The 27,121-nt window shown below is 40.4% G+C and overlaps 1 protein-coding gene across 1 annotated transcript in view; it reads left to right on the top strand.

Moving 5' to 3' along the window:
• The window catches only part of LOC126427164 (zinc finger protein 420-like), a 178,009-nt gene that overhangs the window by 101,034 nt on the left and 49,854 nt on the right, over positions 1-27,121 (top strand). Inside the window, exons 8-9 of the mRNA XM_050089388.1 lie at positions 2,369-2,455; positions 24,816-24,853. Coding sequence (XP_049945345.1) covers positions 2,369-2,455; positions 24,816-24,853 — 125 coding nt within the window. The remainder of the gene's footprint in view (positions 1-2,368; positions 2,456-24,815; positions 24,854-27,121) is intronic.

The following is a 27,121-nucleotide window of genomic DNA, read 5'->3' as shown; positions in this document are numbered from 1 at the left end:
AAAATTCATCAACTGCAAACAGGGGCACAGTAGATCGTTATTATTTCTTATGGTGCTCCTCGTTACCAGCTGTTTGAATTGAGCTAGTCGCTTGTGCCAACTGACTGGGTATACAGTGCTACTGGTCACGGGAAGGGGCCTTGTGATGGTGTAGGAGGCCTGCTGAAGCACCGTGCTACAAAACGTAATCTTCCCAGAGCAAATACAGCTGCGATTCAGATTGCTGAGGATTTTACGAGAGTTGTGAAATCTTACATATCCACAGCCCTCATTCTTTTGTCCAAAGAGGAAATCGAAGAATTCCGTGAGCAGAAAAAAGAAAAATGGTCCAAAGAAACTACTCCTGTGAAAGGAATTCAGAAGACACATTTGTGGACTCAAAGTGATGGGCGAACTCATATTGCATGCACTTTAAAGAGCAAGAAAGAAGAAATTTCATTCTTTCGGCCAACACCTCAGAAACAGCAGGATAATATTCAGATTCACAACTTGAGACGAGGATGTTTGTGGCATGTGTGTATGACTGTGACTGGTGATTTGCAGAGATTATAGACACCAGTTATGAGTTAAATGAAATTGTAGTGAACTTTACGCTACCACACAGACCAGCTGCTGGATATAGGTTTCCGGCTGAAGGACAGCGACGACGCTGCCAGTGCTCACTTCCTGTTCACAATGTATTGGAGATTGTAAGTGCTCCAGTTCCTATTGGTTGGACAGGAAGCCATCACTCTATATGAAAGGCAGATACTGAAGCACTGGAACACATTTTTAGTTCATTGACTGGCTAATTTCAGTACAAAACAGAGTGCACAGAAGTTGTGTGAATTCAAACCTGTGATTCTTTGGACCTTTCACATACATTTTGGAACCATTTAAAATGCTTCAAAAATGAGTCTCTTACTCATATTTAAAAACTAAAATTATGTTAGGTTTTGATTTTTATGAGCCTGTTATGTGATAATGTGGTAATAAGACAGTTTTATGTATGGCAAATGGTTTATAAGACCTATTCAACCTAAAACTGGAAGCTCTCCTTTTCAGGGAATGTAGATCTATTATGGTACTAATCAACAGGAAAAAATAAAAATTTTATGGATAGATTTTTGAAAAAAAAAAAAAAAATAATAATTCCACACCTTATAAAAAAAGTTCAGAATGTTAGAGTAAAAGAACTTTGACAGATAAGTCCAAATGGAGGATTTATTTCTAATCATAAAACAATTATCATTCAAATAGAGAAAAATCCCAACAAAATATCTAGAACGGTTCCAGAGATACAGCATTTTCAAATTTTTTCCAAAATTCATGCCTTCAAAATGGTATGTACATTGTTACCTTTGGAGGGCTGTACCTCGCAGCAGAAATTTTTTTGGAGAGGGGGGGGGGGGAACCAAACAAACATGTTCCTTACTTAGTCCTTCGTTTTAACATATGCCAAATTCAATAACATCTGAGATTATGAAGGTAAGATTTTTCCTAGCCTGCCTGAATTGATATGGACTATGCCTACTATACTCTACCCCCCCTCCCCCCCACCGCCTCCTCCTCCTCACCCTTTTCATTCAGTGATTGCCTCATGCTCTCTTTGAAACCGTCAACAGTGTTTGATTCTTTCAATTTAATATGTTCCCATCACCTTAGTTTCCTACTTCTCTGCAATTTTTCATCTGCATTTCATGACCCAACTAGGTCATTCCATGTCTCCCCCTTTAATTTCTTGCAAGTTTAAAATCTGATTCCCAATGTATGTCATAGCCTTCTAGTGTCTCCAGGTCTGTCCCACAAATAAACCTGGAACAGTTATGAGCAATGAATAAGGTATGCTGTGTCCAAGTTTCTAACAGGCGGTTTCCGCTTGCATTCCTTTCCCGCAGTCTGTGTTATTCTACAAGTTTTCCTTCCACCCCTTATCTTGCTATGAAATTATATCTCCCTTAACGAATTGAATATATTCTTTCATTTCATCGTGTGTTTTATGAATCTCAATTGTTTAATATTATGGAAAAGATAGATCACTACACACACACACACGAGATCACAGTCTCAGCAGCCAGAGACTTGTGAACATCTTCGCCATGTGGCGAGTAGTAATCTGCCTTTTTCATCATACTGTCATTATCCCATCCTGGATTTTCCATTGTTCAATTGTTTAATAACTTTCTGTATTTTATCTGAAGTTGAGCTTTTGTTTAATGTCTAATCTTATAATTAATACTATCATCAGCAGTTTTGCTGACCTACCCTATGCAGTTTGTATTCAACTTACAGAATCTGTAACATATACTTTTTTGCGTTGTGAGACATAAATATACATTTTTGAGTTGTCATTGGAACTAAAACAAGGCTTCTTTTTTGTTTTGAACAGGTTACTGAAGATTTACTGGGTTTTTGCAAATTTTGTGACATTGAAGACAAAGAACTGGCACTTGCATTACAACCAGAATGCAGTAATGTAAGTATTAACATTGTTCTTGGAGTTTTTGTTTAGTGGGCATAGTAGGGTTGCAAACTTCCATAAGACCCCAGTGATAACGCCAGCTATTCACATCTGACAGCTTTCGTTGTATTAAGGGAATGTAGTTACCAGAAAACATAAGTAAGTCAGTGTAGTGTAAAATACTGTATTAATAAATTTGTTTAAATACTCGCAATCTATTCAAAATGTACACATATTAGCCCATCGTGAGGTTAACTTGTAATAAAAATCATCACCTTAGCCAGCTTCATCCTGACCCACAACTTCTTCACTTTTGAAGGCCAGACATACCAACAATTAAAGGGAACAGCCATGGGTACCAGGATGGCCCCCTCGTACGCCAACCTATTCATGGGTCGCTTAGAGGAAGCCTTCTTGGTTACCCAAGTCTGCCAACCCAAAGTTTGGTACAGATTTATTGATGACATCTTCATGATCTGGACTCACAGTGAAGAAGAACTCCAGAATTTCCTCGCCAACCTCCACTCCTTTGGTTCCATCAGTTTCACCTGGTCCTACTCCAAATCCCATGCCACTTTCCTTGACGTTGACCTCCACCTGTCCAATGGCCAACTTCACATGTCCGTCCACATCAAACCCACCAACAAGCAACAGTACCTCCATTATGACAGCTGCCACCCATTCCACATCAAACGGTCCCTTCCCTACAGCCTAGGTCTTCGTGGCAAACGAATCTGCTCCAGTCCGGAATCCCTGAATCATTACACCAACAACCTGAAAACAGCTTTCGCATCCCGCAACTACCCTCCCGACCTGGTACGGAAGCAAATAACCAGAGCCACTTCCTCGTCCCCTCAAACCCAGAATCCCCCACAGAAGAACCACAAAAGTGCCCCACTTGTGACAGGATACTTTCCGGGACTGGACCAGACTCTGAATGTGGCTCTCCAGCAGGGATACGACTTCCTCAAATCCTGCCCTGAAATGAGATCCATCCTTCATGAAATCCTCCCCACTCCGCCAAGAGTGTCTTTCCGCCGTCCACCTAACCTTCGTAACCTGTTAGTTCATCCCTATGAAATCCCCAAACCACCTTCCCTACCCTCTGGCTCCTATCCTTGTAACCGCCCCCGATGCAAAACCTGTCCCATGCACCCTCCCACCGCCACCTACTCCAGTCCTGTAACCCGGAAGGTGTACACGATCAAAGGCAGAGCCACATGTGAAAGCACCCACGTGATTTACCAACTGACCTGCCTACACTGTGACGCATTCTATGTGGGAATGACCAGCAACAAACTGTCCATTCGCATGAATGGACACAAGCAGACAGTGTTTGTTGGTAATGAGGATCACCCTGTGGCTAAACATGCCTTGGTGCACGGCCAGCACATCTTGGCACAGTGTTACACCGTCCGGGTTATCTGGATACTTCCCACCAACACCAACCTATCCGAACTCCGGAGATGGGAACTTGCCCTTCAGTATATCCTCTCTTCACGTCATCCGCCAGGCCTCAATCTCCGCTAATTTCAAGTTGCCGCCACTCATACCTCACCTGTCTTTCAACAACTTCTTTGCCTCTACACTTCTGCCTCGACTGACATCTCTGCCCAAACTCTTTGTCTTTAAATATGTCTGCTTGTGTCTGTATGTGTGGATGGATATGTGCGTGTGTGCGAGTGTATACCTGTCCTTTTTTCCCCCTAAGGTAAGTCTTTCCGCTCCCGGGATTGGAATGACTCCTTACCCTCTCCTTTAAAACCCACTTCCTTTCGTCTTCCCCTCTCCTTCCCTCTTTCCTGATGAGGCAACAGTTTGTTGCGAAAGCTTGAATTTTGTGTGTATGTTTGTGTTTGTTTGTGTGTCTATCGACCTGCCAGCGCTTTTGTTCGGTAAGTCACCTCATCTTTGTTTTTATATATAATTTTTCCCACGTGGAATGTTTCCTTCCATTATATTGATATTTTCCTATTTCATTTGAGTAGGTCAGCAGTTTCTCGTCACTATTAACAGTGTAAAAAAAACAGTCGTGACGATTGAAACTATAACTTAGAACTTATGCATTTGAACTCAAATGAATTGTTATTGACAAGTGCTAGCCATCAACGTTTCTTTTCTCATCTCTTTAGATACTCACCAGGTAGTGGCAGAAGAAAACTAATGGAAGTTAAGGAAATGAGCAAGCTTTTGAAGCCAGTCGCTCCTCCTTCTGGCAGAAGAATAGAAGGGGAAGAAAGAGGGATGAAGGAAGAGAACTTGCAAGGCTTAGAAAGTGGGGAGAGTTATGGAACTGTCGCCCACAGTTCCGGGTCGGGAAAGACGTATCAGACGCGATGAGAAAGAAAAACTAATTGTCAGGGACTGCACCAAGCGATATTTGAAAACATGGGAGGTGAAAGGTGGTAGATAAGATAATAAGCAAGACAGATATTACTGACAAAACATCATACAAGTGTTAATAAGAACAGGAAGCTAAGTGCATTATGCATGGTAGAGGCGCGGTGCAGGGAAAAATAGGCAAGTCAGAATATGAAAGGTATAAAAAACTGAGTGATGAAAGGAGTAGTTACTGACAAGGGAACCTCCCCATCGCACCCCCCTCAGATTTAGTTATAAGTTGGCACAGTGGATAGGCCTTGAAAAACTGAACACAGATCAATCGAGAAAACAGGAAGAAGTTGTATGGAACTATGAAAAAATAAGCAAAATATACAAACTGAGTAGTCCATGCGCATGATAGGCAACACCGAGGATAGTATGAACTCAGGAGTGCCGTGGCCCGTGGTTAGCGTGAGCATCTGCAATACGAGAGGTCCTCGGTTCAAGTCTTCCCTCGAGTGAAAAGTTTTCTTCCTTTATTTTCGCAGAGTTATGATCTGTCCGTTCGTTCATTGACGTCTCTGTTCTCTGTAATTAGTTTAGTGTCTGTGTTTATTGAAGTCGCGAGCTATATTTGCTGGATTCATATTGGCCACGGGATACATCTCACGTATTTAATACACTCTCGTCCAAAGTAGCGAACAGTCAACTGCCAGCCAGGGAGCTTCGTTAGCAGGAATACTCTCTCTTCCGTGTGCTGTAGTCGACTGACGTCGTGTGTTTCGACGTTTGTTTAGGTGTAGCGTCACCATACATACGGCGCAGTTACCTCGCATCAGACGCATGGACTGACAGATAATAATTGTCTGAAAATAAAATATTAAAATTTTCTCTCGAGGGAAGACTCGAACCGAGGACCCCTCGTTCCGCAGCTGCTCACGCTAACCACGGGACCACGGCGCTCCTGAGTTTCTGCTATTCTTGATGTTGCCTATCTTGCGCATGGACTACTCAGTTTATATATTTTGCTTATTTTTTTTCACAGTTCCACACATTTTTCAAGGCCTATCCACTGCGCCAACTTATAACTAAATCCGAGGGGGGTGCGATGGGGAGGTTCCCTTGTGAGAAGAAATGCTGAGACCAAAAAATTAAGACCAGGAGGGCGGTAAGACCGAGGATGCAATGTAACACCAGTTCCCACCTGCGAAATTCTGAGAAACTGGTGTATGCGGGAATAATTCGGAGAGCAGCACTTGTGGTGAAAAAGGCACCGCGGTTGTAACTGTCACATTGTAGAGCATGCTTTGCATGTTGCAAGTATGCGCTCACTGTGTATTCCTATTCGTCATAACTGATAACTTGATGATAGTCATACCGGTATAGATAGCCGAACAGTGTTTAAGTAACAGCAGGTACGTGATGTGTCATTTCACAGGTTGCTCTCACTTTGATGGCATACGTTTGCCAGTTACAGGGCTGGTATAGGTGGTGGCAATTGTCACAGCAGTTGGGCCGTAGCGTAAAAGGAGCACAGTGTCTGTCTGACTGGGGTGGGGGCAGGGGGAGGGTGGGGGGTGATGAAAAGCTATTTAAAGGACAGTGGGAAAAATGTTGGACAGAATGAACCTCATTTTAGGATATGATCTTAGGAAGTCACAGCCTTGTCAAAGTGGCTGATTAATACATTTGAAACCAGATTAGTAGTGAGTGGCAATAGTTGTTTTTTGAAGGGATTAGCAGTACCGGCATTAGACGTGATGCGCCAGGAAATCTACTTCTGAACTAGGCTGGTGGGGTAATTATGTCCAGTGAAGGCTCAGGTGAGAATGGTGGTGTATTGCTGTAAAGAGTCTGCATCTGATTTGCATTTCAAATTCTGTGGCTGTATGAGAGGGAATGTGTGACAGAAAGAATGGCAACTGTCAAAATGTAAGTAGTGTCATTTGTCGGTGGGTTTAATGTGAACAGAAGTGTGTAGCGGCCCTCGGTGTGGATATGGTGAACGTAAAGGAAAGTGGCACGGGATTCGGAATAGGACCGTGTGAAATGTAATTGGAAGAATGTATTTAGAGATTCCAAAAATTTTAATAGGCCAGCCTCACCATGACTCAGTACAGCAAATATGTCATAAATCCATTTAAACCAAACCAGGTGCTGAAGGCTTGTTGCTTCTAGGAAAGCCCCTGACCCTGGGTCCTAGACAACTTTTCCGTAACTTTGCCAATTCTTGCCCTCCATCCCTCTTCCTTCACCTTCACCTTCAACCAGTCTGCCGGGAAGAGGAGGAGGAGCAGCCACAGGCCTGCACATTTACATAACTTTTGTGTGTGTTTCCTCCTGCCACTGCTTGATGAGTGTTTTTATCTATCCAATTATATTTAACAAATTGATTATTTTTGTTGATAGATACACACAGTCATTGAGGTGAATTGGATGCTCTTACTTTGATGTTACCGGGTTTACTAAAAAAAAAAAAGTGTGTGTGTGTGTGTGTGTGAGAGAGAGAGAGAGAGAGAGAGAGAGAGAGAGAGAGAGAGAAGAAGGAGAAGGAGCACTAATATTGACACTTGACATCTGATGTATACACGTAATTGCCATTGGTTTGGAGCTGCAGTTATCATTGGCCCATTTAAATAAAGTATCATTCATTATTGCTGCAACTTTAAAACTGCAAAGTATTGTTTAGTAATAGTTAGACTGTATTAATATAAAATGACCTCGACAATTGACATAGGCTATAGTTTAAGTAAGGCAAATTCAAACTTAAATATGTTGTCTGGTAAGAAATAAGTAATGTGATGTACTACACTTAAGTCCGACAAGTGTGTCAAGACGAATTTTTATTTCATTGTATTGATCAGTGACACGTATTGAGATTTGAGAATTAGATAAATTACCGGAAAAAATAATAAATAAGGATTTTAGCACCCCACGCAACTCCCGTATGGGTTAATTTATTTAACTCTCAAATACAGGAAATCCCATGAAATATGGGACAGTTGACAACCCGAGGGCATAAGTTCAGTGTTTGGTTTTGGGAATTGTGGAAGTCCTGCTAGATGGGTACAGGCAAGAGAAATATAAATAATCGTGTTTGTTTGGTTGGACATTAGCCTGATTCCTAAGAGTCCGTGTATGACGTGGCTGAACAAAAAGAAATGATCCTATTGTTCTTTCCCAGTACTTGAATATGTGGGCCATAAACTTCTACTCGTGAAACTAAAATGATGTAGCCTTAATCCCATCTGACTTTGAGAAAAGGAAGCTGAGCATACACATTTCCAGTGCATATTCATGTTTCATTTGTGCACTATGCGTTTTATTTATTTGATCGTTTCAACCACCTGTGGCAAGAAATTACTCTATTGCTTTTCCTTTTTAAGTTATATTCTCTTTCACCAATATTTCTTCATTTCTGAAACTGTTGCTCAATCTTGTTGTAAGAATACTCTTCCCATTCTGTTGTTCTTGCTGTCTTGTCAAATAGAAGACTCACAATTTTCACTTGATACATTTCTAGTGTTTCCTATATGTTCTTCACTGTTCCTCACTTCCTTGGATCCCAATTTACTTCTTTTTATCTTGAGACTTGTGACTTCCTGTTAATGATATCTTATTTGCAGACCTGGTTTTGCACCTTTAACTTGTGCATTGCATGTGAGCCCTTTTTTCTTTGTCGTGGTGGAGATCTATTTAAACTTTTCATATATATCATTTGATTGCAAGTCCAGTGTAAAATCTTGTGCAGTTAATTTTTTTTCTTTTTTGGTCAGTACTCTGCCCCAGAAATGTCCTTCCTTTTTTCTCAAACACTGGACGATCCAGAATGGAATAACAAAAATAGAAGTGTCGAGTGGTAGCCAGGTGCCTGTGAAAGGTCCACATCTACTCTCCCCTCCCTCTGCCCTCCACATCTACATCCATACTCTGCAAACCACTGCGAAGTGCACAGAACAGGTACTTCCCACTGTACCAAATATTACAGCTATTTCCTGTTCCTTTCACATACGAACCATGGGAAGAATGACTGTTTAAACATTTCTGTGCCCACACTAATCGATCTAATCTTGTAGTCACAATCTCTAGGGGATCGATACATATGGCGATGTAATATATTCTGAGACTCGTGATTTAAAGCTGGTTCTTGAAACTTTGTAAACAGTTTATGTCTATCTTGAAGCATCTGCCAGTTCAGTTTCTTCAACATCTCTGTGACATTCTCCCGTGCGCCAGACAAATCTGTGACCATTCTTGCTATCATTCTCTGTATACGTTGAATACCCCACTCAGCCATATTTGGTGTGGGCCCTATACACTTGAGCAGTATTCTAGGGTGGCCACACAAGAGATTTGTAAGCAACCTCCCTTGTTGTGGAGTGATTGCACTTCCTGAGTATTCTCCGCCTTTACCCACAATTGAACCTGCATGTTCATTCCTCTTCGTCTCCCTACAAAGTGCTACTCCCAGTTATTTGTATTAATTGACTGATTCCATTTGTGATTCATTAACGTTATTGTTGTACGATACTACCCCCCTCCACGTGCACAATTTAATTTGAATATTGAAAGGGGTAGACCTCTTTAAATGCATGAAAAATAGGTAATTTTCATGCACCCTCCACCTCTGCTCCCCCCCCCCCCCCCCCCCAAAAAAAAAAAAAAAAAAAAAACTAAATCTGATGCTATGTCTTTGTCTTGAGAAATTATTTTTGTACCCACATCTGAATGTGGGATGACCCCTTGCAACTAGAACAGTGGTCATCAGCAGGAATTCCTGAAGCCCTCCCACTGGATGTGTAACAAAATAATCTTGTTTAATCATTTTCAATATTTTCTATCAGCATAGACTGAAAAATGTTAAGGTCTGACAAATGGTGACGTGTTGAAACTAATGTCATTTTCTTAGTCAACAAAATTGAACCAAAGGCTTTCACTGAAAGTAAACTTTCAGAAATATTGCAATATGGCTACCTGTGCTGATGGAGAATTCCATTTAGAATGCTGACATTGAATTCTGATCAAAATTCTATATACTATTTTGTGTTCCCGTCAATCTGAAAAATTCATTTAAAGTCTTGGGTTATGTTTTGTGTAGTTAAGTTGAACATGTCTGTAGTCAGTGATCCCTGTATCATACAGCAATTCTTCCAGATCGAAAAGGAGCTCCCCCCCCCCCCCCCCCCCCCTTTCCCCTCCCCCATCCTCCCCATGGCTACAGTGGTCCTGTGGCCTCTTTGTCAGTTTATGTCATCCAGTGCTGTGCTTCGCTTGATACACTTTTTGTCCCCTTTTGTGCAAACATTGTAACAGGCTGGTCCGATCTTGAGTTCGAGCGTATTCACGATTTCGTCGAAACCTGTTAGGCCTTCAGTGAAATAATTACCGAATTGGCCCGAAAATAAGCCATCACCACATATAAGCCACACCTCTAAATTTTGAGGAAGAAATAAAACAGTGTTCTTTTCTTGAAAATAAGTAGCACACTGATTACAAGGAAAAAAATTACCAAAAATCTACTTGCATGTAAGTAAGACATACGTACCGTTAACATTTGGTACAACACATTGTCAACATATTTTGACTTATTTACTTTCATCACTATCAGTATTGCTGTTCACTTCCCCACTCTCACTGCTATAATTTTCTTCTTTCTCTTCCACAGTGTGTCATTGTCACTGCCGTTCAGTGCATTTGATATGCAGCATTTCTTGAACCCCTTGATCATGGACTCTGATGATATTGAGGACCATGAAGCAAGAATCCACTTCCAAAAAAAGTGTGACTTGTGGCTTTTCAATCTTATCAGATGGTGTAAGGATGTGGTCTTCTTCCAGAAGCAATCTGCATACATTTTTATAGGTTGTCCTTGAACGGTTTGTTTATGGCCATATCTAGTACCTGTAGTTTCGAAGTCATTCCTCCAGGTATTATGATAGGATCTTCTTTCGTGCAGCACCTTTATCTTCAGCAGTTAGATGGCCCTTTAAAGCATCCAGAACTAGCATGGCTCTCTTAGCAGGCAATGCCCCGGTCTGTGATTCAAAACGGTAGACAACAAGTTGACCATCAGCTGCACTGTCATCCAGCCCATTGGAAGTGAATCACTAAACCAATAGCAAAGTTTTCTTTGGGCATGGTTTTTCTCTTCAAAATGACCTAAGAGGGTAGCTTCCTCCCATCGGCTGTAACAGCTAACGTGTCATTCTATTTTTTTCCATTCCAAGTTTTTCTTAATGACATTCTTTCTGCCCCTGTCATATTGGCCGGCATGTCAAAAAATACTGGGGTTTCTTCAGCATTGCCAATCTGACGAAAAGGATACGAGTGACACTTTCGTAAGTGGATGATTAGAAGTTGACCGGCTTCTCTGTGAAGTCTTCTCACATTCTCTGTACTAGTGTAATACTTTGACAGATAGCAAGGCCATTTCTCTGCATAAACTGAGGCACCAACTAATACTGCCACAAAATTCTCATTGTGTCACATCTAAGTCTTTTGTGATTTCCAGGACCTTCAGTTCGAGAATCTCTCGTGAGATAGGCATCCCGCCTTCCCCTTGTCTAAGCTCCTAGTTCTGGATACTTGCCACATTTCTGCTCCCTGAACGATTTTCTCGTCGAAACTGCCTTCTTCCATTTTTGTTCTGAAGCAACCGAACATCGCACAATAGATTCGTCCAGTCCGTTCTTTCTTCTGGTCGCTGTTTTGTTTGTGGTTTTGACGTTACACAGAGCTATAAGTTTGAAGCTTGCATCGTAAATAAACCGAATTCCTGGGCTCGATCATGCTTTTTGCTCTAAGTGGTTATTTGTAATGTCCTAAATCAGGCTTTCATACTACTATTCAACTGAAACTGAAGTATAAGCTAGTGTAACAATACTGGTGGACCTAGATAATGTCCACACCCATAAAATACTGGTAAAAGTTTGCATTGTTGAGTAATAAAATATGTCGTCGCCAGTTTCGTCTACGGAAGCTTGTTGTTACAACTGAGCTCAATTTTTGTGCAGCAGTTGTGCATAAGGCGACAAAGTAGAGGGTATAAGGTGCACCCCAACTTTAGAGAGTGAAATTTGGATAAAAAGTGTAGCTTATTTTGGGTACATGTCGACAGTCCCACATTGCAAATGTGAGTGGATTAACACACAGTATTTTTGCTCAAGAACAGGAGCAATTATTATACAGGGTGAGTCAAACTTCTGTGAACACTATTTGAGATAAACCATTTACTTACATGGTGAAGCACGACATTGGGATCACAGGTTTACTTCAAACTTCGTACTTCTTAAGTAGGCCATTAAAACAACTTAATGTGCAAGTAGTAATGTGCAATACCCTGACAATTCTGAGAAAATCACAAGAGAAGGTTTCCGTGTCTGTTATGTAGCTTAGGCATTTGTGCGTAGGTTCTAGATGCTAGTGTTCACGGTGATCAAGTAATTAGCGTTCAAGCTCCATAAGATGAATGTGTACGAGACGACGGTTTGATTCCCGCTCGTACTTAATTATTAATCTAGTTTTTTCATCACTGGTCATACTGTTTAATTTATATGACATTTGAGAGATAATATAACAAAAACAGGGCATGTGTATTTGCATGAAGTTTCAATTTATGTTTTCTGTATCTGTATTACAAGTACCGTCTTCCAAATAGTGATGTCCAGAGCACATCCGACCAGTAGTTGTACATTACTTTCGTAGTCTGGGACATTGTGACTTACTGTATGACTGATATTGATTAACATCATTCGCACCATTATTTATCGAGGTTTGACTTGGGTTTTCCAAGCCTGTCCCTCGTCCTTGAAAATTTTGTTACGAATTGTTAATAGTCAAAAACATGAAATTCACTATAACTTTTTGAAAATGCACGTGGCCTTTTCTTGTTTTTGATCATATTTCCTCTCAAATCTCATATAAACTAAATAATGTGACCAGTGATGATAAAAATATAGATTAAAATGTAAACGGATTCGAACCGCTGCCTCATTCACTACCCGTTTACTGCGTGTAGAAGATTGCATTTTCTCTGTTCGAGAAAAGTTCCAGCTGGAAATTCATCAGATCATATTTTAGTTTGTAGCTTTATATTTGTTTTCAACTTAACCTTTGTTTAATAGCTTTTGTAATTATATATTATCTACTAATTATATCTTATATACAATAGAAAATCCTTAAACACTATTTCCAAGTCAGGAAATGTTTCCAAGTGCTTAAAATATTAACATTTATTGCTTCGCTTGTCTTTAATAAAACTTGAAAAACCTATTGTGCTTTTTATAAAGTGATAAAACTTTAGCTATAGTGCCTCTGCTATTGCAGGAAACTTAAATGTTTAATGCTCCTTTACATATTTAGTATGTTTCAACTTTAATTGTTGTTGTTGTAGTTGTGGTCTTCAGTCCAGAGACTGGTTTGATGCAGCCCTCCATGCTACTCTATCCTCTTTAATTGTTGAAACCATTTTACAAAATTTGCCATAGGAAGGCTTATTATTATACAAAATAATGTATTTAAACTGTGTTATTCTTTCCTGCTGAGTAATTTGTCACATGTAAATGAGTTTGAACAAATTTCTCTCCAACGAAAATCATAAGAAATTACAATTAGAATAATATTGCAAAAATTGTACATTGTCATAAACCATATAAGGGCCATGTTAGGTCAAACTAGTGGCAGTGGTTAAATTTGGCAACTGATGTAAGTGTTGGGCAAGTTGGAAGTGGTTACTGTTGCGACATTTTGGAGCAAGTTATCTTGGGTGTAGAGTCATTGACAGGTTTAGAAGTAATTTTGAGTGTGCCACAGGGAAGTACGTTGGGACTTTTGCTTTTCATGTTGTATATCAGTGACCTTGCAGATAGTGTTAATAGTAACCCCAGACTTTTTGTAGATGATGCAGTTATCAATACTGAAGTACTGTCTAAAAGAAGCTTCAGAAGTATTCACTCGGTTTTCGATAATTTCAGAGTAGTGCAAAGATTGGCAACTTGCTTTAAATGTTCATAAAGAAAAATTGTACACTTCACAAAATGAAAAAAACATAGAATTGATAATATTGATGAGTCACTCATACAAATACCTGATTGTAACTCATGTAGGTATATGAAATGGAATGATCATATAGACTCAGTTGTGGGTAAAGCAGGTTTATTGGTGGCATACTAGGGAAGTGGAATCACTCTACAAAGGAGACTGCTTACATATCACTCATGTGACCCAACCTAGAATATTTCTCAGATGCATGGGACTCGTATCAAACAGGACTAACTGGGTAAACCGAATGTATACAGAGAAGGACAACACGAGTGGTCACAGGTTTGTTCGATCCATGGGAGATTGTGACAGTCTACTAACAAAATTTCAAGAACTGGCTTTAAATGATTACACTAGGAATACGTGTATCGCTCACTTCGCGATTGTGAAGATACGAGTACAATAATTACTGCATGCACAGAGGCACTTAAACAGTCAGACATCCCATTCTCTGTATGTGAATGGAATGGGAAGAAACCGTAATAACTGTTACAGTGGGACATACTCCTTGCCATGTACTTCAGTTTTTTGCGGAGTATAAATGTAGATGTAGGAGGGGATTTTGGGGAAAGGGGGAGATTGCAAAGGAGTAAGCGTGTGTGGCTGTGTGCTGTGCAGAATAAGCTGAGGTATTCTCGCTGGATGAAAAGTTCACCTTGGGAAGCTTTCCGCAATGCTTCATCTTGACGGCCTCCTGTAACCTCGTCAGGAGATTTTTTAGAATGCTCCTATGAAAGTCTGCTCCTTTACCAGCATAATCTGTTAGCATGGCATTGTGACAGTCCCAGGAAAGACTTCGCCCTAGGTCGAGACTTGACCTTTTTCGGCAGTGGGTAATCTCGGGGTACAGTGATACGTCCACCAGTCACCCTCGGTGGTTGACGGCCAGAGAAGCCATCTGGATTGGATCGTCGTGACACGGCTGTAGCGTATCAGCTGCCACCTCAGTTCAGCATTCTGTGTGGAAGGGTGTGAGCAGTTTTGGAACCTGGAGGATGGCATAATTTGTCTTTCAGTGTATTGAAAACTCACCTGTGACCGATATTTGCCCTTTCTGCTGTCGCCTCACGCTTGACACACAGGTCTTTGAGCGCCGGGCCTTTTACTCCATTCGTGGTTTCCAGAGAGACGTCCTGCCACTCCGTACATCATCAGCCCCACTTGCTTGGCCACAATGATAGTGGATTGTTTCTGACACTTCTACCAACTAAGCACAAACTGTTGCAGTGTTGTTGTTGTTCTTGTGGTGGTGGTAGTGGTGGTGGTCTTCAGTCCAAAGACATACATTGAAAGATATTTTATGCCATCGTCCAGGTTCCACAACTGCTCACACCCTTCCACACAGAATGCTGAACATTTGATGCACCCCTAAACACTACTCTATCCTGTGCAAGTCCCTTTTTTGCTGAAAAACTACTGCAACTGACATCCTTTTGAACCTGATTACTATATTCATCTCTGTCTCTCTCTCTCTCAAAGTCCTGCCCCCCACACTTCCCTCCAACATTAAATTGGTGACCCCTTGATGTCTCAGAATGTGTCCTATCAACCGATCCCTTCTTTTATTCAAGTTTTGCCAAAATTTTCTTTTCTGCCCATTTCTATTCAGTACCACCTCATCTGTTACATGATCTACCCATCTAATCTTCAGCATTCTTCCATAGAACCACATTTAAAAAAACTTCTATTCTCTTGTTGTTTGAATTGTTTATCATCCAATTTTCCCTTCTATACAAGTCTGGACTCCAGACAGGAGCATTCAGAATACTTCCTAACACCTTAATCTATAGTTGACGTTAACAAATTTCTCTTCTTCAGAGATACTTCTCTTGCCATCACCAGTTTATATTGTACATCCTCCCTACTTCAGCAATCATCAGTTATTTTACAGTCAAAATAGCAAGATGACTACTTTTAGTGTCTACTTCCCTCAGCATCGTCTGATTTGAATTGACTACATTCCATTCGACTAGTTTTGTTTTTGTTGATGTTCATTTTGTATCCTCGTTTTAAGGCAGTGTCCATTCTATTCAACTGCTCTTCCAAGTCCTTTCCTGTCTCTGACAAAATTACAGTGTCACTGGCAAACCTTAAACGTTTTGTTTCTTCCCCCTGAACTTTAGCTCTTACCCAAAAATTTTCTTTAGTTTGCTTCACTGCTTGCTCAGTGTACAGAGTGAATAACATTGGATGAGAGGCTACAACCCCAGCTCACATCCTTCTCAACCATTCCCTCCCTTTCACACCCTTTGACTCTTTATTACTGGTCTCTGTTTCTGTACAAGTTGTAAATAGCCATTCACTTTGTGTTCATTACCCCTGCTACTTTCAGAATTTCAAAGGGTGTAGTCCAGTCAGCATTGTCATAAGCTTCCTCTAAATTTACAAATGCTATGTATGTATGTTTGCCTTTCCTTAACCTATCTACTAAGAGCAGTCATATTTGCCTCGTGTGTTCCAACATTTCTCCGGAACCCAGCTGATCTTCCCTAAAGTTGCTTCTACCAGTTTTTTTCGTTCTTCTTCTGTAAAGGATGTGTGTTAGTATTTTGCAACCGTGTCTTGTTAAACTGATAGTTGGTAATTTTCACACCTGTCAGCAACTGCCATCTTTGTAATTCGAATTATTATATTCTACTCGAAGTCTGAGGGTATTTCGCCTGTCTCGTACATTAGATGGAAGATTTTGTCGTGGCTGTCTCTCCTAAGACATTCTGACAGAATGTTGTCTAATCCAGGGGTCTTGTTTCGACTTAGGTCTTTCAGTCTCTGTCAAATTCTTCTCGCAGTATCATATCTCCCATCTCATCTTCATCTGCATCCTCTTCCCTTCCTATAACATTGCCATCAATTTTATTTCCCTCGTATAACTCTCTATATACTCCATATACTCCTTCTACCTTTCAGCTTTCCCTTCTTTGCCTACTTCATTTTCCAACTAAACTCACGGTATTCATAAAGCTGCTTCTCTTTTCTCCAAAGGTCTCTAATTTTCTGTGAGCAGTATCTGCCTTTCCCCTAGTTATACGTGCTTCTGTAGACTTACATTTATCCTCTAGCTAATGCTGCTTAATCATTTTGCACTTTGTCAGTCTTATTTCTTAGACACTGGTATTCCTTGTTGCCTGCTCTATTTACTGGGTTTTTATATTTTCACCTTTGATAACCTGTGATAACCAAGGATTTCTATTAGGCCCTGTCTTTTTACCTGTCCCCCCCCCCCCCCCCCCCCTTGTTGCACTCACTATTTCATCTCTCTGAACAGCCCATTTGTCTTATGCTGTCAACAAACTGGTCTCTTGTGGGAGCAATGTTTCGTTGTCAGGGTGACTATGTTTAGAAATAAGTATGTACATGTGAACAACACAGGTCTAGAATGTTAATAAAGTTTGTTTTATTTAAAAAGCTTTGAGTTTTCATACAAAAAATTAGGAGGCATTACTTTTTAGTAGCCTTTGTATAATCAATCTGGAACTTTACAGTTTCTCTGCAGGTCTCTTCCACATATACAACCTTCTTTCACGATTCTTACACTATGTGTTAGTGACGATTTAATTACACTTTGCGCAAAATTCTGTGAGGTGGATTCCTCTTTCACTCTTTTCCCCCAGTCTGTATTCGTGTGCCATTTTTCCTCCTCTTCCTTTTCCTACTACCAAACCCCAGTCTCCTCTATATTTAAATTCTCCTCTCTCTTAACTGTCTCAATAAATTCTTTTATCCCGTCATACATTCTGTCCATCTCTTCATCATCTGCAGAGTCAGTTGTCTCATAAACGTGTACTACTGTTGTGGTTGTTGGCTTTTTGTGTATCTTGGCTACAAAAATGTTTTCACTGCGCCGTTTATGGTAGCTTACCCACAGTCCTATTTTCATATTCATAAATATTCCTGAATACTCTATTTGGTTTTGTCTTTATGACCCTGTGTTAACCTGACCAGAAGTCTCCGCCACTGAACTTCACTAATCCTGCTATATACAACTTCGACATACCCATTTCCCTTTCTAAATTTTGTCACCTACTTGCCCGATTAAGCGATCTAACATCCCACGCTCTGACTTGTTTTTCCTGATGACAGCTTCCTCCTGAGTAGCCCCACCCACAGATGTGACTGGGGGACTATTTTAGTCTGGAATATTGTACAAAAGAGGGTGGTATCATCATTTAACCAAGCAGTAAAGCTGCGTGTCCTCACTTCCATCATTTCACAATACCGGCACCGAAAGGCTGTCTCGGTTCACGTTACGAGGCCAGTCGTCCAGACCGTTTCCCCAGTAACTATTAGAAAGGCTGCTACTTCTGTTCAGGAACCGCGAATTGAGGGGACACATTTTGTTTTGAGTCCTGCAGTGGCATGCTACAGTACTGAGCTCCCGAATTTCAGTGCGACTGCAAACAAGCAGAAAATCAATTATGTAACTTTATTCTTTAAGGTGATAGTTAAACCGTGGTAGCTTCCCCTGGTAAGTTGTTAGCCACCCTCTGTTCAACTTCTGTTTAATGTAATCTTATCTATGTGATGAAAGCTTCCAATATGAAGTTTTTTTTGTCTCGATCCCACGTATGTACAGTAGAGTACTAGTTTCCACAGGACTGAACTGCTGTCTTCAGATCTGTAGTGCAGTGCAGGTTATGGAATCGTGTTGTGTGATAGACCGCACATTTGTTTTTGTATCTTTGAAACAGACTTGAAAAAAAAAAAAAAAAAAAAAGAGTAGAACATAAAAAAATATAGCCTTCTCATATTTCATATCGGAAGGTTTCTTCATACTGAATTACTTGATTGCTCTCCAGCCAACAGTGACAGGTATTTGTAGTAATACTATCTGTTTCTCGCATTAAGTTACTTCGAAAATTTATTGCCGTTTCATTGTTTACAATGCTGTTGTGAGCTGTTCTTATATGGTGCAAACCAGGTAAGGGGCATTTTCTGTGAAAGTATTTAATATTTCTGTTCAAGTGTTAAGAATAGGCAGGAGTTACTTCAGCAAACATGAACCACAAAACCTGTGATTCAGTGAGAGCAGCTATGTTAACATCTGTTAAGATATGTGTCATTTCAGCTTACAAAGAACAGTACGACATGTCTGACTGTGTAAAGTGTACCTCACAAAAGTTCTACAGCTCACCCGGGCAAGTGTAGCACTGAAAAAATATGGTATAAATTCTACAGACGCAGTCACAACTGGCAGACCAACATTGAATTTGGCAGGAAATGTGTATCCTTTACTGAAGAAAGTAGCATCTAGACGGAGTTGTATACACAAATTACAATTGTGAGCTGGCAGGCCTTTTCATAGGCTGAAATATTAGTGCGTAATTGATGCCACTGTTGGAAAACGTGAGAAATAATAACACAATGAAAGGTGTTTATTCAGAAAACACATATGTAGGCAAAAATCTCCCATACTAGTTATAGGCTCCATTCTTCATCACGGCAGACGTCTGCTCGGAGACGAACTACCTTCGCTCGAGAAAGATCTCTGCCACGACGTCAGGTACGAGTTAGTCTGCCAAACTGTGAACCGGCAAATTAGTCGTGTAATTGGAGCAGTGAATTCGGGAATAACAGGCCCCACACAACAGGCAGAAGGAACTCGAAAAGGAAAAGGAAACGTTACGATGGAACACGGCACGTTGTTGTGGTCTCCAGTCCTAAAACTGGTTTGATACAGCTTTCCACACTAGTGCCTCCTGTGTGAGCTTCTTCATTTCTACATAGCTTCTGCAGCCTACATCCACTTCTACCTGCTTACCACAGTCAAGCCTCGGTCTATAATTTTTACTGACCGTGTTACCCACCACTGTCAGACTGACGATTCCTTTGAGCCTCATGATCTGTCCTATTCCTCCTCCTACTCGAGTCGTGCTGTAAAGTTTTTTTTTTTCTTTTTTTTTTTCCGATTAAATTCAGTACCTCCCCATTAGTTCTAGTCTACACCTCTAATCGTCAGCCATCTTCTGTAACACCTCACACTAAAAATTTCTATTCAGTTATCATCTGAACTGCTTATTGTCTATGTTGCACCACTGCATGAGGCTACACTCCAAGCAGAGACGATCAAAAAGTTTCCGCACGAAGCCCATACTTCCCAGAATCGGTACGCTGACCGGGCGAAATAGCCTCGAGCGTCGAGGTAATCGTCCCGCCGACGCACCGGCTCGGAGGTGCCCGTTTGGTAAAACACTGTGTCCTGCTGTGCGAAGGATTCCATAACTGTCTGCCGTACGTCGTCAGGAGACATGAAATTTCGACCCTTTGTAGACTTTTTTAAGGAACTGAAGGCGTGATAATCCCACAGTTGTCAAAACTTCTGCATTACAGCATTAACAATTTGACGGCGTGCATTATCACGAAGCAGCACCTCTTGTCACACCGTACCACAGTGCTCGTTTTTGACAGACGTGCTGTCCTATAAACATTCTTCATTCTCTGACGGAACTCTATCAGTTTTTGTCTTGAGGCAGCTGAGAAAAGAATAACAGCACGTTGCTGCTGTTTGGATGCACTGTTAGTAATGTTGCCACAGTTCACGTGTCTGCATTTATTGCACGCAAATCAGAAAGAGACAAATGCCTCGCTAATCTCCTACCTACATGTTGGTGCTTACATACCCGCAGCGGACTCGCGCCACGTTGCACGTACACTGCACCGATGCCCTCAGATGGAAACTTTTTGATGACTCCTTATACCTTCAGTAAACACTACCTAACACTTCAATTTACATTACAAGTTAGCAAATTTCTCTTTTTCAGAGACGCTTTTCTCGGTATTGCATCTGCCTTTATATCTTCCACACGTAATAAATGATCAGTTATTTTGATCCCCAAGTACCAAAACTCGCATTCATTTAATATTTTATTTCCTAATCTAATACCTTCAGCATTACCTGATTTAATATGACTACATTTCATTACCCTCGTTTTACTGGTGTCGATCTCATCTCGCAGCCGGTTTTCCAGGCACTGTCCGTTCCATTCGGCTGCTTTTCTGAGTCCTCTGGCAGATTTACGGTGTCATTGACAAGTTTTGATTTCACTCCCTGAGTTTTAATCCTCTTTCCAAAATTCTCTTCGGTTTCTTTAACTTATTAATCAGTGTACAGATTGAATAACGTTGGCAATATGCGTATGCACGATAGAAATATTCGTAATGTGGATGTTGCAGTTTTCGGCTGCCCGTGATGAAACTTCTGCCACCTACACCTTGTCGATTCCCACGTTTATTGTTAGTATATTAGAGTAATGTAGTCGGATAAACTATTACGTATTGGCTTATTATCTGATGTGGGACAAGGAAGTTAACACAGCTTTTCAATTGCCTGAGCTACACTTTACTCTGTGCAATGCGAGCTTACCAATCTTGTGGGCAGTGGCAGCAGGAGTGTAAAAATTGTGCGGTACAGTTGTCAGTCGGCTGCAACGTGTAGCGAGGCGAGGTGTGTGTTGTACCCATTTGCCTTCAGGTGTTTTGATGGAGCTTTCTGGTGAATGAGCTTCTGCATTTAAGCAACCGTGTTTTCGACACGTGGTAATCTACCAGTACCGATGTACGTGCCATTGACCCCGTGAAGAATACTGGTCCACAGTGGATTTTTTGGAGAATCCGAAGTTCTGTAGAAGGTCTTTATAAAATTCGGTATGCCAAACACAAATATCACGTTTAAAATTGTCTCCTAGCTCGGGACTAAAAGTGAGAAGGGACTTCACGTTTGACTTATACTGCTACCGTAATCGATATGATCGATACGTTAACTGAATTTGACTATTATACTTGCACTGTTACTGTGCGGTCCTCTTGTGGGTGACGTGTGGACCATCTCTGTGTAACGTCTAGTAGAAACCAGCCGACACAGTCGTAATCCGCTGTCCTGTTCCTCGAGAGACGTGTCCCGGGGGAACTGCTCGTTGTGCTCGTTACCGAGTGCACCGCAGTTCTGTGGGAACACGTCGAGGTGGGAGTCGAGGAAGTGCATCTTCAGCATCATATTGCAACTGGTGACCGTATAAGCACGAATAAGTTCATCTGAGAAGTCCCTGTAATTCTCGGCTCTCCTGTTTCCCGAGAACAGTATTGTTATATTACAGAAACAGTGTTAAGCGTGCATCTGATTGGGGCCTAAGTGGTGACACAGTGTGTGTCGCCCAGCACTGCCTTATCGGCGACCGACCGCGATACCCTTTGCTATCTTCTCTCAGCTGAGCTGTGGAAACTTCTAATGTAAATACTGAAATGCTGCTTCGTTCGCGTGCACGGAATTAACAAATGCTGTAATGAATCCCATCTTAATGTGCAGTGGTTAGAGAACAATTTTGTTTGGACTCACTAGGGGTTCTTTGGCAATATTTTTTGACCCAGGCAACAGAGCTGTTCGTGGAGGCCATTTTATCTGCGTACAGTATTTTTTCTCGCACAACTGTCACACTCGCGCAGGTGGCATCGGTACTTAGTGTAAGCCCCTCGCAAACCCGGCATCGTCACACTGACTTTGAAGTCTCCACGTACTAGGCGTATGTGCTTACTGTAATTAACACAGTTTACAACAGATTTCGACATGCACATTTTTTTTTTTAATTGGGTCATCGTACGGAATAGGGATGGATGGGCTTCCATTACTGTTGTGCGACAGTACTGCCTTAACACCTGTACAGAGTCACCTGTAGTGTGTCTCCACTCGTCTCATTTATTTCTAACACTCAGCTCTTTCGATGACCCGTCAGTGTCACTGCAGAAGGTAATGTTGGCTTTGAATCGCATTTTATGCTTTGGAAGACCTAGAACCCTAATCACATCATTGAGCTCACACTGTTTGACGTGTGGTTCTCCAGATGACGATGCCGGTGTAAATGTAGGGCCAGTGCAGTTTTTCAGCTGTACGTGCAGGTGCGACACGGTCGCTATCGCCGATCGACGGTGATACGTGTAGGGGATCACAAACTGGCGGTCTTTCCTCGAGCCACAGGTCAAAAGACTGGTGCGATGTCAGGGTATCGAATATTTCTCCTCCTCTTGCTAGTCATTCCTCTGCTCGAAGGAGGTACTGTACAAAAATAGTGAGCTGATGTACGATTTGTAGGTTTGTGTCAAATAGCAGTTGCACAAAACTTTGTGGAGACATTTTTACCACACATCCGTACATTCGTATACGGGAAGGAGAGGCACGAGACGTGTCAGGAGCCCACAATTTATCTCGGTCACCAACTTGATACCCGATCGGGCGAGGTGGTGCGACGGTTAGTGTACCGGACTCAAATTCGAGAGGGTGACATTTCAAATCTGCATCCTGACATCCAGATTGAGGTTTTATGCGACTTCCCGAAATCACTTCGGGCAAATGCCGGTACGATTCCTTTGAAAGTGCACAGCCTGTTCCCTTTTCTTATCCTCGAAATGATCAGAGTTTGTGGAAAGTCTCTAATGGCCTCGATGTCAGTGGGAAGTTTAAACCCAAATATTCCTTCCTTTTTTCTTTCGACAGTTGAAATATGAGGTGTAAAATTTCTTCACTGCTTTAGTCAACAGTTGCCTTCTCGAACCACAAATAACATATGCACAAATGTAACAAAAGTTAACAGATTTATTACTACAGTTGTGGCACTTTTTTAGTGAAAGTGTACATGTGCATAGTAATCCATAAACACAACTTTCCCAATTTCTATAAAACTGACAGTGAGCGAAAAGTGACATTGTTGTGTATACAATTTTTGTTTGAAATTATGTAAAAGGAGTACTAGACTGCTCCTTTTAGCCCGCGAGTTATCGTCTATTATTTTGAAGCTGTTGCTTATGTTAGCTTACTGGTTATTTGTTTATTATGTGATTTGTACAAATTTATCTACATGTTGTTGTCTGCTCGTGTCGAGCAACAATTCCGGTGTAATTTGTGAACAGGCTATACTTGAGACCACTTTTCATGTGTCACCCTGTGTACAGTACGCACAAATTGTCTTATAGTATCTCTGCTCTACTGTTGTAGTTGTAACTGATTCTGAGAAGGAAAATGAAGCTGCACATTTTCACAGTAAAGCACAATATTTTCTTTCTCACAATGCATTCTAACAGAAAACCTATACATTGTTGGTTAAAAAAAAATATACGGCCTAAATCCATCTGAACATTTATTACGGTATTGTGAAAAATTTGAATTATATTGGTCAGAAACTTTTGGAGACTTGGTAACAATGTTCCCCTTTCTGTATTAAATACATATTTATGTATCATATACCTTAAAAATATAAGAAGCCTGTGTCTGTCTGAATGTTTGTCAGAGTGTCACATGAAAATATGAAGTAAACTCGTCACGAACTTTCAGATACATTTGCTAAATGACAACTTGCCTTTATGTAGTAGTATACATGACCAGAAAATAAAAATAAGTTATTTTTATTAAAAAAATATGACTCAGTATTTGTTAGCAAACACTTCCAATTGATAATGAGTATAGAATTTAAATTGAAGTGGAGAAAAAAGTTTATAACACGCTTGGCTACCAGGCATTGGTAGTATATTCAATAAATGGAAAAGTTTTATATTTAACAGCACTTAAAAATCTTGTAGTCTTCAAAGATGATTTCTTAGACTGTTTTTGAGAGTTCCATCGTAATGCTTCAGAAAATTGATGTGTGGATGCTGTACTTCAAGTCCTGGTAACTGTGGGGGAAGCCTGTGAGGACGGAGCAGTCTCTGTATTTACAGAAATACATTGTCTGGAATTTGTTTGGTACTGTTTTCATTTGTTGGGGGTGCATGAAGTGGAAGAGGTAGATGCTAGAGGATATTTTGGTGGCAGAAAGAAGCTGTGTGTATGTGATGGAGTTGGAGGAACAATGTTTGATGTTATGCCTTGCATGAGGATGTCCTTCAGCCTCCGTGTGCATTGTTTTTCCGGCATTTAATTGGAGAAACTCAGCACAAAACGATGTAACTGATGTGTCAGCAACGTTACCACAGCTTTTATTTCACCTCCCATTTTCGTGCTTCCAGTAACTGATATATCTTCTCATGTTTTTAGGTGGAGGAAACGACAAGGCAACTTTCTGGCAACAATAGGTAAGCTGGGAGCTGTAGAATATGTGTAGTAACATCTTGCAAGCTTCATTCTTTTTAGTATTAATCTTTTAGAGCTGTCGAAGGAAGGAAAGTGGTTGTAAGTATTAGAGATAACCACAGATATCAACTGCGTTAAGCTAGTCAGCTGTTCAGTGTGTTGTTCTGTGTGAATCGGTGTCCAAAAACGGCACGGTTTGAAGCAGTGTGTATTTGGGGTTCAAATATAACTCCTCTTATCTGCAATCACACACACGACTGCAACAATGTGCAGATTAATTAAAGTAATTGTATTAAATCTTAAAAGTTACAACAAGAAGATTACACTCAAGTATTAATCAAAAAGTTACTTGTCTGGTGCAATTGGTTTGATATCCGTTTTTTAGTGAGGGACCCGGGTCGTATTTTCAAAACTATGGAATGAAACACTGGCTTTTAACTTATGAAATCTTGTCATACCTCAATCTTGAAATTGGTATGTGCTTACTTTTCATACAATATTTCGTGGATTAAGATCTCAAAAAAAAAAAATTGCTTTTAAAATGTGCAGATTTCTACTAAATTAATAATTTTGATAACAGGGGTTTCAACTCTACAGTTAAATTATTCGATACAATCAGTTACCTTGTAATTCATGTTAAAGATAACTGCAGATTTGTTTTCAGTTTTAATAATTACTTTTACTTAGTGTCTTACTAAAACTTTCTATTTGATAATTTTTCATATTTCATTCAAAAAACGCATTGCAAAAATTGTTATCTTTCATGGTCAATTGAAATGTATATGTATGATATTTTAAAATTTTCTAGCTGTGCAGTCTTGATAATGAAATAGTGTATTCAACTTCAATTATCAGACAGCTCTGAATTATTTGAAATTGTGACACAAAAAATGTGAAAGGAATATACATCATTGTAAATATACGATGACATAATCTCGATACAGTGTATCAAGCAATACTCTTTGGAGAGTGTTTTTCATACTCCTACATGAAATCTATGGTTGTTACATGTAATGTATTAGGCGAATAATTTGATGCTAATACTTGTAACTGCAATATAGTGCTCAAGGCAAAAAATCCAGTCCATTTGTCAGATATGTCACCAAAAGCCTCTGCTGCATTCATATGTATAAAAGCGTAACAATCATCTCCAATTATTTACATGTCAAGTCAACCCGAAAAAAGTCAAGCCATAAGTTTAAGTAAAGACAATCAACAATACTACAAGGATCAGCTTAATTTTTCAAAGAACTCCTCAGCAGACTAGGAGGAGTGACCCTTGAGGAAACTCCTCAGTTCTGATTTGAAAGTGCAGGGATTACTACTAAATTTTTTGAATTCGAGTGGTAGCTTATTGAAAGTGGATGCAGCAATATACTGCACACCTTTCTGCACAGAGTTAGGGAAGTCTGGTCCAAATGCAGGTACGATTTCTGGGGAGTATCAACTGGGTGAAAGCTGCTTATTCTTGGTAATAAGCTAATATTGTTAACAAGAAATGACAGAAAGGAATACTTATATTGAGAGACCAGTGTCAAAATACCCAGACTCGTAAACAGGGGTCGTCAAGAGGTTTGTGAACATAAACCACTTATTGCCCGAACTGCTTGTTTCTGCACCAAAAATATCCTTTTAGAAGGGGAAGAATTACTCTAAAATATAATACCGTTAAACATAAGCAAATGAAAATAAGCAAAGTAGACTAATTTTCGTGTCGAACAATCACTCACTTCAGATACAGTTCGAATAGTAAAAATTGTAGCATTAAGTCTTTGAACAAGATCTTGAATGTGGACTTCCCATAACAGTTTGTTTACTATCTACCTGAACACCTAGAGATTTGAACTGTTCAGTTTCACTAATCATATGCCATATCTGTGAAATTAAAATGTCAGGTTTTGTTGGACTGTTTGTTAGAAACTGTAGAAATTGGGTATTACTGTGATTTAAAACTAGTTTATTTTTTACAAGCCATGAACTTACGCCGTGAACTGCACTATTTGAAACCGAGCCAATGTTGCACACAACAATCTTTACTACCAGCAAACAGAAATATTTTATAGTTATCCATAATACTACAGGACATATCATTTGTATAAATAAGGAACAGGAGTGGCCCCAACACTGATCCGTGGGGCACCCCCCACTCAACTGTGCCCCACTCACGCCTCACATCACAGCCATTCTCAGCATGTTGCTAAAGTAAGTGAATCAGTTGTGAGCTGCTCCCTGTAATCCGCAATGGTCCAGCTTTTGGAGCAATATTTTGT

The sequence above is a fragment of the Schistocerca serialis genome, chromosome 11 (genome assembly GCF_023864345.2).
Source record: "Schistocerca serialis cubense isolate TAMUIC-IGC-003099 chromosome 11, iqSchSeri2.2, whole genome shotgun sequence".
In the NCBI taxonomy this organism is placed as follows: domain Eukaryota; kingdom Metazoa; phylum Arthropoda; class Insecta; order Orthoptera; family Acrididae; genus Schistocerca; species Schistocerca serialis.
The sequence above is the reverse complement of the archived record's forward strand: the minus strand, read 5'-3'. Positions and strand labels throughout refer to the sequence as shown.